This window comes from Thalassophryne amazonica, chromosome 7 (genome assembly GCF_902500255.1).
Source record: "Thalassophryne amazonica chromosome 7, fThaAma1.1, whole genome shotgun sequence".
NCBI lineage: Eukaryota > Metazoa > Chordata > Actinopteri > Batrachoidiformes > Batrachoididae > Thalassophryne > Thalassophryne amazonica.
The window spans coordinates 19,532,937-19,545,264 of record NC_047109.1 but is presented as its reverse complement, the minus strand read 5'-3'; the positions used below and the strand labels follow the sequence as shown (position 1 = coordinate 19,545,264).

Below are 12,328 nucleotides of genomic sequence, written 5' to 3'. Positions count from 1 at the left end.
TCAAGTACTACTCACAACACCCACAGCTTTGAAAATTGGGGAAAGAAGTACATGGATTCATTTAACTCACTGTAAGAAAGTCATTTCTGCAGACACAGACAAACAGTAAGAACAGTAGGACAAGACTAGTAATAGTGTGTGAGCTTGGTGTTAAGATCCAGGTTAGACACGAAAGCTAGCAGAAGACATTAAGAAGCCACTGTTCTGAACATAGGTGTGCTGTAGTGTGCAGAAATGGCGAAAGAAAAAAATAAAAAGAACGAGGGTTTCTGGACCCCACGGACAGTCCTTGTTATGCTACTTTTCTTTTTTGAATTGGGATTATTATTAAAAGCCATGAGCACGGGACATGATAATAAGGATCACATCCACAGATTGCAGAGACCAAAAAGAAGTAACGAAGACCCCAGTCCGATAATAAATGCCACAGTACATAGCTGTAATGGGAATAATGCGTACCGATTTGGTGTACAAGCCTGCATTCCTAGAAATACATCTGTGATCATCTCTGTACCATATAGTGGTCTTACCCATGGAATGCCGGATGGTGACAGAGGGACTACTTACGGAAATAGTTTCTCATGGTATATGACCAACGATCAACAAGATAGGAGATGGGAAACGTTGGTAGCCGATGAATGGAGTAGATGGACACCAAGATGGGCACAAACCGAGTGGGCTAAGTACCAGAGTCAAATTCTCAAAATGTATCAAACAGATGATAAGCTGTCTATAGTGGTGAATACCACAGAAAAAGGAACCATATTCCCACCTGATATAGAGGGAGACTGTTGGTTGTTCCTCCTTTGGGTATACAAACAAGGAAAAGATCCGTATTTCCATTTCTTCCTCTGTGAAACAGATAGAGTACAGCAACCAATATTGACCGAATTAAGTACGTCAAAGGGGGTGCCCATACAAGCAAAGGGGGTGCCCATACAAGCAAAGGGGGTGTCTGTACAAGGCACAAAAGACATGAAGGCAGATGACTGGTTCCTAGTAACTACAGGAATTAGTGGACAAAATAACAATTGGCTTTTAATGGCAGAACAAGCAGGACTAGCAGCAAAGAAGGACTGTGTTGTATGTATGGGACCCAGACCTATATTACAGGTAATACCGGCAGCATTACCCAAAGACTGTCTACTGACTGCTATGACACAGACATACATTGCGGCAAACAACAATTGTTCTAAGTGGGACAAGATCTATCCAGTGACCAAATTGACTAAGATTAAACCTTTATTCTCAAGCAAAGTTGGGCATGCTAACCATACATGTGTACACTTGACAGGGACAAGTAAGACTTTGGGTAGCTTAAACCACACCGCCTGGTGTAAGAATGTGGTCCATAGTACTCCCACATTCAAACCTGTCGGGAGGAGTGACGTATGGTGGTGGTGTGGGGATAACAGAATCTTTGACAGACTGCCACGGAATGTGTCAGGTTATTGTGCATTAATATCATTATTGTTACCAGTTGAAGCCATACCCATGACCCCTGAAGACGTTACGACATATGTAGCCTCTCTTATTCCTGAAGATTGGCAGAAAGGCATAGCCAGACATAGAGTGAAAAGAGATTGGAAAGGAGTGGGAAATCCAACATATATTGACGCAATAGGAGTCCCCAGGGGAGTGCCTGACGAGTATAAACTGGTTAATCAAATAGCAGCTGGATTCGAATCTTCCATCTGTTGGTGGTGCTCAATTAATAAAAACGTGGACAGAATAAACTACATCCACTACAATGTACAGAAATTAGGAAATTGGACTGAGGAAGGATTTAAGGCTGTCCATTCACAGTTAGAAGCCACGTCCCTTATGGCCTTCCAGAATCGTATTGCTCTGGATATGTTGTTGGCAGAGAAAGGAGGTGTTTGTGCTATGTTCGGAGAACAATGCTGCACATTCATTCCCAACAACACGGCTGCAGACGGCAGTCTCACTCAAGCCATTGACGGGCTGAGGACGTTGAACAGGAAGATGAAAGAGCACAGTGGAGTAAACACCGAAGGCTGGGATTGGTGGCTGGAAGGGATGGGAAAATGGAAGTCTTTGATTTCTTCACTATTAGTGTCTATAGCAGTATATGCTGCAATTCTAACATTGTGTGGATGTTGTTGTATTCCATGTCTCCGAGGCCTTGTAAATAGAATGATAACCACAGCAATAAGTCCAGGACCAGGAGGGGGTCCGGCATCATATCCACTTCTGGGGACAGACGACAACGAGGAGGACGATGGCTCTCCTGACCTGTACCCAGACCAATGGAAGTATGATGACCCAGACACCGATGATGGTGACAATGACGACATCACCTCTGGGGTGTAAGCCTAGAGAGAGAACATACCATGATGAACCTCTTAGTGAAAATCTCAAAAAGAAGTGCTAAGCTGAGTGATGCCTACTGTATGTTTAACAGGCGATAAACAGGAGGGGAATGTTAAGGATTTTGTATATATGTTATCACTGTTAAACATTTGTACATTTGTCTTCTTTCTCATGAGAACGGTGTTGTGCTGTTTTGCACTTCACCCTGAGAATGTACGTGTTATTCAACCTTGTTTTAGCTTTGTCTTCTTTCTCATGAGAACGGAGATGTGCTGTTTTGCACCTGTCTTAATGCAATCCTGAGAATTCAATTTTGTTTTAGCACTCTGGGGTCAATCTGAGCTGGGAATGAAGGGCTGGATGTACTTATTATTATAATATAACTTTGTTTTCGCAGCCTCTAACGACTGGGAGTAAGAGAACGTTTTGACTATTGTGATGTGGTGTTTAGTGTGAAGGAGTGTGGAAGACAGGACACTTCAGGCAGATGCAGAACAGCTGATACCTGCAACAGACGAACGAGATGTGCTGACCTGAAAGTGTTCTTCCTTACAGCTGCACTTATTGACGTATGCGTTTATGTTATGGGAAGAAACTTGTCTTGCGTCATCACCCCCACCCTTAGGACAAGTTTCTTGTTTATGTGATGAGGGCGTCTCTTAATAAAAAGAGCGGAAAAGCAGGCCAGACTTTAGTGTAGCCTTGGTGTACAGCCTGGCCGCACTCCGCGCGTAAAATTTGACTTTCTGTCTCACTGGTGTTTCTTGACTCTGTTTGTCTTGTTAAAGGTTTTAAAAGTGTTTGGAGGAGAAAATACCCAACAACATTGACCACCTCTGACTGGGGGATCCGGAGGCGTTCCCAGGCCAGTGTGGAGATTGGTTTCAGAGAATCAAAATATAGCTGCTAGAATGGTCCAGCCAATCACCTGACTTGAATCCAATAGAAAATCTATGGGAAGACCAAAGATCAGAGTTCATAGAAGAAGTCTATGGAACCTTCAAGATTTGAAGACTGCTTATGTGGAAGAATGGGTTAAAATCACACCTGAGCAATGCATCTGACTAGTTTAGGAGGCGTCTTGAAGCTTCATTACCAACAAAGGCTTTTGTACGAAGTATTAAATAGATTTCAGTAAGTGTATTCAATACCTTTTCCCTGTCATTCCATTTTATTACACATAATTTAATTTCTGCACTTAATTGTTTTGGTTTTTTTTGCATGTGTGGATTAATTGGGTTGTTACCGACACCTGGTAAAAATTTTATCTTGCTGGAACATTTAGAAATTATTTATTTATTTAATTATTTACTGAAAAAAGGTGGCGTGTCCAATACTTATTTTACCCACTGCAGATAGATGCCTTTATTGTCACTGTACAAGGACACTGAGATGTCATTGGGGGCAATTGGCAGATGCTCAGTTTAAACTAGAAAGTAATGAACCAATTACAAATTATGGAGCAGAAAAAGTAAGAATAATATAAACATGTTCACAGTATATATACAGTACATGTACAGGGAGTAAAGTGCAGGATGAGAAGAAGACAGCTATGATGTACATAATAAGGTGTGTGAGGTATATTATTGCACAGAAGATAAATTATGGCACAGTTGCAACAGTTTTGTCCTGAGTTATGTTTGGGTTTGGGTTTGGGGTGTGTGAGTGCTCTAAGTTTAGTCATATGATAGCTATTAGGTGAAAACTTTCTCAACCGGATGTGTGGGCGTACAGAGACTGTAGCACTTCCCAGATGGCAGGGGAGTAAAGAGTCTGTATCCAGGGTAAGCTGGGTCTTCAATAATATTTATGCACCTGCACCTGCACCGGGTTCTGTGCAACGGGTTCAGTGTTGGAAGCTGGGTGCCACTGATCCGCTGGGCAGTCTTTTATGATGCAATGCAGGTTCTTCCTGTTCTCTGAGGTGCACCCAGAGTACCACACTGTGATGAAGTATGAGATTACTGATTCTATGGTGCACCTGTTAACCAGCAGCTGTTGTGGAAGTTGTGCCTTTTACAGCCTCCTCAGGAAGTGGAGTCTCTGAAGACCTTTTTTAGCCATCGCTGATGTGTTGGTGGTCCAGGTCAGATCTTGGCTGATGTGTATTTGAAGAAATCTGAAGGTCTGAACTGCCTCCACCTTCTTGCTGCTGACGTAAATAGGCTGGTTTTCTCCACGCCTCTTTCTCCTGAAGTCCACAATCTTTTGTTTTGTTCACGTTCAGGGCAAAGTTGTTACTGCGGCTCCAGCATTCCAGGTTCTTATCCTCATCCCTGTAGGCCGACTCGTTATTTAAAAGTGGCCAAAAATGACAGATGTCTCAGTATGACTTACGGATATATTAATAATGTACAGCGAATATATGACAAACAGTCACGGTTGTATAACGCATGTATTGAGCAAACGGATCGGACGCATTGCGATTATCACGGCGGTATTACAGATGTATTGACAATGCATTGCGCATGTGTTGCGCATGCATGGCATCTGCATTGCGGTCAGAAATGAAGTGCACTCGGGCATCACTATTCACACCAACACCACAGCTTCTGGAGCATTTGCTGGACTTGGACAAGTTGATTGGAGTAAACAAGCAGTGAACAGGGTGAGTGGTGATGTCAACGGATCGCATCAGAGCGCAGCTCGTTTGAACGATTATAACAAGAAGGTAAATCTGTATAAACATAGGAATAAATACTTTAACAGCTGCAGACAAGAAGGAAAAAACACGCAACTGTTTTATCAAGCCTTGACAATGTAAACAAGTCAAACAATTATATTTTTACACGGCTCAAAATGCTTTTTGCAGCTTGTTAGGCATGCGCAAACTGCTCAGGCTGCAGCCTCCTCTGTGATTCAGGAAGTGATTAGAGCTGTTTTCAATGGTGAATTTGCAGAAAACATGATTAAGCGCATGTGGCAGCCAGTAGAACAAAGAACGGCGTCCAGCTGTGAACACAGTGGGTGGGATCTTCAGGACACAGGTCGTGCTGCTGCGTGAAGCAAAACATGCTTGTGTCAGTGCGCCTTTATGTTGTTGGATGGCATTTGTGGGGATCCATAACTACATCTGTACGTTTCCACAGCTGGTCTGGCACTGACTGGCAGGTATGTCGATGTCTGCCATGGTACTTTGGGTTTACATGGAGTGTTTGTTATGCGTTCGCAAATTGGCCACAAATCAGATGCAAAGCTGAAGTAATACAACGGCTTTATTCGTGGCCACTCTGTATGCAGTCGCTGCATCTTATTTTAGTTTGTGATGTGGATGTGATAGGCACACAATCCATTTTTACACATTGTCCCAGTCATTGTCCCCGTCAGTTGCGGATATCAGCGGAAAATGGCGGATATACAGCGCATAGATTATGTATTGAGTATGTATGGAGTATGTAAGGCAGATGTCATCTGCAGCCAAAATTTTGTGCAGCTCAAAAATCCTAGCAAAGGAAAAACTGCGGACGTATGCAGTTATCAACTGACTCATACAAGCGTGTTTCATGGATATTGCGGACATTTAGCGAATATGAACCAATTCTGTGTGCAATTCATACGCAAATCATCCTAAACGCCAGTTAAGATCAGACCTATCACGGTTGTAGCATCAGCAAACTTGACAATGATATAATCATGCATGGATTTGCAGGCGTGTGTGAAGAGGAAGTAAATGATGGGGCTGAACACACAGCCCTGCAGTGCTCCAGTACTGAGTCTGATGTAGGTGGAGGTGTGATTCTCGATGTGCACTGACTGTGGTCTGTTGCTCAGAAAGTCTCGGATCCAATTACACAGATGTGTATTAAGGCCAAGATTGTTTACAGTGGTTATTGGAGGAGGACATCCACCTCACACAAACTCAAACTTGGATGTTCATGGTTCAGGACCTGTGAAGCATATTCCAGTGCTGGACTCATTTTTATTGTGGACATCAGTTGCCAACTGTGACGTGCATCCATTTGCGAAGACATCACAGTTAATCAGGGGGAACAAATCACCATGAAGAGCCAAAATATTGAATGACAGGCTTTTTCATTTGTGCACACAAATACACCTCGTATCCATCATCAGAGTACGATGCCTGCATTTCTCATATCTGCAACCGAACTGCAACAGGTCACTGGTCTCATGAAAACGTGGGCTTGGTTTCATAAAGCAGTCTAACCTTTTAGTCTATTAAACTTACTTAGTCGACTACAGTTAGTCCCCCAACATCATCCATCTAATCACTGTTTCACATCGATGGCTAAGCTTGTAGATTCGCTGTCTTACGTTAGTCGATGATTTTCATCTGCATAACAGCCTCATGATCACTGTTGCCAAGAAACGCCTCCAATGTGCGACAGTTTTGTTTACTTCTTGGTTGGTCACTATTATGAACTATCCAGTCTTTGTTTCATTAACTGGCTTTATTAACATTAATGGACATATACGAACTACAGAATGATGTACATAGCTCTTAACCTAGCAGTTCTTCTTCTACACTTTCATCAAGCCTTTCTGTGCACACAACATTGCTCAGTGTAACAGTGACTTCTGATGGCTAATGTGAGAGCTCTCACAAACACATCATGACAGTTATCATTTGCTACAACCATGGCCCAAAGTGGACGAAGCTTTGCTTTTGGAGGAATACGAGTGACATAGGGGTGCTCTTGAGTTTTCCATCACGTGGTGGTACATGATATCTGCCATTTTTTGAGGCAAGACACTGAAGTTTTGTCGCCTAAAATAAGATTAGCCTCATCTGTACCAGGCTAAAAACTTTAGTTGGGTAACGTGAAACTTTAGCTGACTAAGCGATTTGTGCAACAACTAACATCAACAAATTAGTGAACTAAGTGAATTTAGTTGACTAAACAAGATTAGACTGCTTTATGAAACTGGGCCCTGGATATTCATGGATTGATGATGAATTCTCATGCCTGGAATTCTATTTAATAAGGTGGCCACTAGTGTGGAGGATACTGGGTGGACACAAACCTCTTTATTCCATAGATGTAGCTGACAGTGATGATCTCGAGGAGGACAATGAAGAGCAAGGAGAAGTTGGCTGCATAGTCATTGAAAATTGTAAACCAGTAATTTCCAGATGTCGTGGTGAAGCCCAAGCCCAGCAGCAGACATAAAACACACACTATTCCTGCAAGCAAAAGACAGAATTCATTAATTAATACACATTCAACCACAATGATGAATGATCAATGAAGGATCTTATTTAACTACTAAAATTAAAACAATTAAGAGAGTGGTTAACACTGTAATCACAGCACGTGCCGATGCATAGATCACCCAATTAAGGTCACAGTGGCTAAAAATGTTAGAAGTGAGAGAACATTGCGACACACATGGTATTTTTTTCAGTGGTGTGTTTGAGTGTGTGTGTTTGACCCCCATAATGAACCTACAGTGCATCCATAAAGTTCTTACAGCGCTTCGCTATTTCCAAATTTTATGTTACGGCCTTATTCAAAAATGGATGAAATTCATTTTTTTCCCTCAAAAGTCTACACACAATCCTCCATAATGACAATACCTTTTGTTTTTAGATTTTTGCAAATTTATTAAAAAATAATAATAATTATAATAAAAAAAACTTGGACATCACATGTACATAGGTATTCACAGCCTTTGCCGTGAAGCTCATAATTGAGCTCAGGTGCACCCTGTTTCCATCCTTGAGATGTCAGCACAGCTTAATTGGAGTCCAGCTGGGGTAAAGTCAGTTGATTAGACATGATTTGGAAACACACAGATCTGTCTACATATAAGGTCCCACAGTTGACAGTGCATGTCAGAGCACAAACTAAGCATCAAGTCGAAGGAATTATCTGTAGACCTCCAAGACAGGCTTGTCTTGTGGCATAAATCTGAAGAAGGGTACAGAAACATTTTTTTCATTCATTTTTTTCATTTATTTATTTATTTCATTCATTTAAAAGAAAAAAAAAAAAAAACAGAAAAGCAGAAATAAAGCATCTCCATTACCAGAATGAAAAGGAGCAGAGAGAAGAACAAGTCTTATATTTTCTGCCCCTTTTTACAATACAATCTTTCAATATCCAGCGTAATTTTTCAACATTATTTAACAGATTGTATTTCTTTAACTTGTCACATACCACTGACTTATTTCATAATTATGACCATAATTAAATAGATTACATCTTTGGCAGGTTACATTTTTAAACTTAAAACATTTTATACATTATTAACAAATTACTTTTTTTTTTTTACTTCCTTACAGCCCACTAACTTATTTTATAGTTTCATACTTACTTAATACATCTAGTTTAATACGTTTTTTAAATAATTTAAGTGACCTTAATTCTTTAATTTCTTTGTTGAGATTGTTCCATAATTTTACACCATTTACTGCAATACTCCGTTCCTTTACTCTGGTTCTGTATCTTGGTTTTGTAAAGACTTCTATTCCTTTCAGTTTATAACTACTTACTCTTTTCTCAAACATAATTTGAATGTTTGTTGGTAAAGCATTTTTATTAGCTTGGTACATTGTTTGTAATATTTTCAAATCGACCAAATCACGAAATTTAAGTACCCAATACTTAATGAACAATGGATTAGATGGATCTCTAAAACCACTGTTGCTAATCACCCTTAAAGCCCTTTTCTGCAGAATAAACAAAGGTTGTATATAAGCTGTATATGTTGATCCCCAGATTTCTACACAATAAGTTAAATATGGGAAAATCAATGAATTGTACAATGTTAATAAACCATAACTATTTAATGAATATTTTACTTTATGCAAAACAGCAATGGCTTTCGCTATTTTTCCTTTTATGTAATTTATGTGCGACTTCCATGTAAGATCTTCATCAATTATGACTCCTAAAAATTTCATTTCTTTTACCCTTTGTATATCCATTCCATCTATTTGTAATGACACGTTATTTTTTTTTTTTTGCTCTGTCTTTAAACAATATGAAATTTGTCTTATTAATATTTAGTGATTTCTGCTGCTTTGAAGGTGAGCAGAGTGGCCTCCATAAATGGAAGAAGTTCAGATCCACCAGGACTCTTCCTAGAGCTGACTGCCTGTCTTAACTGAGTGATTGAGGGAAAAGGGCCCTGTGGAGAGAGGAAACCTTCCAGAAGGACAACCATCTCTGCAGTAATCCACCAATCAGGCCTGTATTCACCCTATTGACATTTCAAATCCCGCAAAACTTCGGAGAGGTCGCCGCACTGCGAGATCTCAGTAACATTAAGAACTGCATTGAGACGCTCTGATCACGCTGCACTTTAACCGCTGCACACGGACAACACCATTAACTTCGCAACATAAAACTATTTTTACATTGTGCCTAAAACTCTTTTATATATATTCTCTGGGTTTATAGACATTGTTATTGCATTTGTTTTATGTAAACAAGCGAGAATCACAGGCTGTCTCTCCGTTATTTTCAATGGGAGCTGCTGTGAGCTCCACTCGCTTCCTGATCATGTCGTTCTGGGGGAAAGTGAAGTTTGCTCTTTAACGTCTTGATTATTGTTCTTTACAACACTGTTTGTCCTCTTTGTTCCAGACTAATATATATAATATGTCTGAAATTCGGTTTGCGTTTATTAAATTCCACTCAGATTAAACGTAGCAGACATGGATTATTTGTTATAATTGTTTTAGCAAGTTTTCAGGGTATCATACATGCAGTCTCTTATTAACATGACGAAAAGCATAAAAAATTACATTTTTTGTAGTATAATACTCATTTACAATTGTCATCATGTGGATTCTATGTGTTGTTTGACTGCAGCGACTCTCTGGCGTGCAAGGGATTATGGGATACGTCAATAGGGCGAATGGTAGAGTGGCCAGACAGAAGCCACTCCTTAGTAAAAGGCACATGGCAGCCCACCTGGAGTTTTCCAAAAGCCACCTGAAGGACACTCAGACCACAAGCAACAAAACGCTCTGGTCTGATGAGACAAAGATTGAACTCTTGGCGTGAATACCAAGTGTCATGTTTGGAGGAAAATAGGCACCATTCCTACAGCGAAGCATGGTGGTGGCAGCATCAAGGGATGTTTCATGTGGGGATGTTTTTAAGCGGCAGGAATTGGGAGACTAGTCAGGATTAAGGAAAAGATGAATGCAGCAATGTATAGAGACATCCTGGATGAAAAACCTGCTCCAGAGCGCTCTTGACCTCAGACTGGGGTGAGAGTTCATCTTTCAGCAGGACAATAACCCTAAGCCAAGATATCAAAGGAGTGGCTTCCATGAGTGGTCCAGCCCAGCGGTGGGATGAAGTTACCAGCAAGTCATTCTCAAGTCATGAATTGCATGTCTCAAGTCTCAAGTCAAGTATCAAGTCATAATGACCACCAGTTGTTTGCAAGCTGACTTGAGACTTGACGATTCATGACGTGAGAATGAGTTGACAGTGACTTTGTCCCACCTCTGTACAAGCCAGAGCCCAGCCCTGAATCCGACTGAACATCTCTGGAGGGACCTGAAAATGGCTGTGCACTGATGTTCCCCATCCAACCTACCCAAAGATTGGTGTGCCAAGCTTGTGGCATCATATTCAAGAAGACTTGAGGCTGTAATTTCTGTCAAAGGTGCATGAACAAAGCACCGAGCAAAGGGTGTGAATACTCATGTACATGTGATTTCTTTAAAAAAAAAAAAAACATTTGTAAAAATTAAAAAACAAAAAACTTTTTCATGTTGTCATTATGGGGTGTTGTGAGTAGAATTTTGAGGGGGGAAAATAATTTTTCTACATTTTGAAATGAGTCTGTAACATAAAATGTGGAAAAAGTGAAGTGCTGTGAATACTTTCCAGGTACACTCACACTTCTTTTTACTTCTATTTCATTGCACACATGGTAAAATGGACTGCAGATGGGATAAACATAAGACATTTTTTGTTTTGTGTGGTCAACTTCATTTAATTTTTTAATGTACCTACATTCCTTCATTTAGTACTTGCAACACTTTCCAAACAAAAGTTTGGATGGTGTGATTTATTCTAAATATAAGGATTAAAAAATCACTTTTACAGTGTAGTCTCTCAGTTGTCCAGCTGGTTTCCATAGTAGAGAAGCTTGAATCTTCGACTGGACTGGGTTGCTTGATGCGAGGACGTTTCGCTTCAAATGGCAGAAGCTTCCTCAGCTAAAATTCTTGCTCTGGTAGTCTGAGTTCTGTCTTGACTCTTGTAGAGAAGCGAAAGGGAAGCGAAACGTCCTCGCGTCAAGCAACCCAGTCCAGTCGAAGATTCAAGCTTCTCTACAATCACTTTTACAGCCAGTTTTCTTGGGGTAAGACAGAATGAACCCATGAACATTTTCAAGTCACTGAATATATCTTAGACTTTACATCAGTCATTAAAATATACAAACAGTATGGTACTGTGTGGTAAATCTGTGGTAAAGGAGGCAGTGACGCTGGAAGGAGACTCGCGAGGGAAGCCACCAAGTATCAACTCTGACAGAGTTCTAGGCTTCTGTTGTATATGCTGCATTTACAGAACTGCTTAAATGTTAACATTTTATTGTTTAAAAAAGCTTCCATTGCTGAAGCTGCAGCGGGGAGCTGTGGCCTCAAGGTCTTAGGGGCGGAAACCCTTGAACACCATGGTGGACACCAGTGGTCAGGGAAGCTGTCCAACTGAAGAAGGAGTCCTTCCAGGAATCTCGGAGGACTCTGGAGGCAGTTGCAAGATACCGACAGGCCTGAGGGCAGTAGCCTCTGCTGTGTGTGTGTGTGTGTGTGTGTGTGTGGGGGGGGGGGGGGGGGGGGTACCTCAGGACGGGCAAATGGGTACCATCCAGGCTGTCTACAGTAAGGATGGGACTCCGCTGACCTCAACTGAAGATGTAATCCAGTGCTGGAAGGAACACTTTGAGGAAGTCCTGCATCAGACCCGAGTGCCCTCTATAGTAGGGGCAGAGCTGGAAGCTGATGGGGGATTATTGTCAATTTCCCTGGTGGAAGTCACTAGGACAGTCAAACAACTCCGCA

At 41.1% G+C, this 12,328-nt stretch overlaps 1 protein-coding gene across 1 annotated transcript in view; it reads right to left on the bottom strand.

Annotated features, from left to right (window-relative positions):
- LOC117513692 (sodium- and chloride-dependent transporter XTRP3A-like) overlaps nt 1-12,328 on the bottom strand; it is a 259,989-nt gene that overhangs the window by 23,459 nt on the left and 224,202 nt on the right. Inside the window, exon 11 of the mRNA XM_034173933.1 lies at nt 7,318-7,477. Coding sequence (XP_034029824.1) covers nt 7,318-7,477 — 160 coding nt within the window. The remainder of the gene's footprint in view (nt 1-7,317; nt 7,478-12,328) is intronic.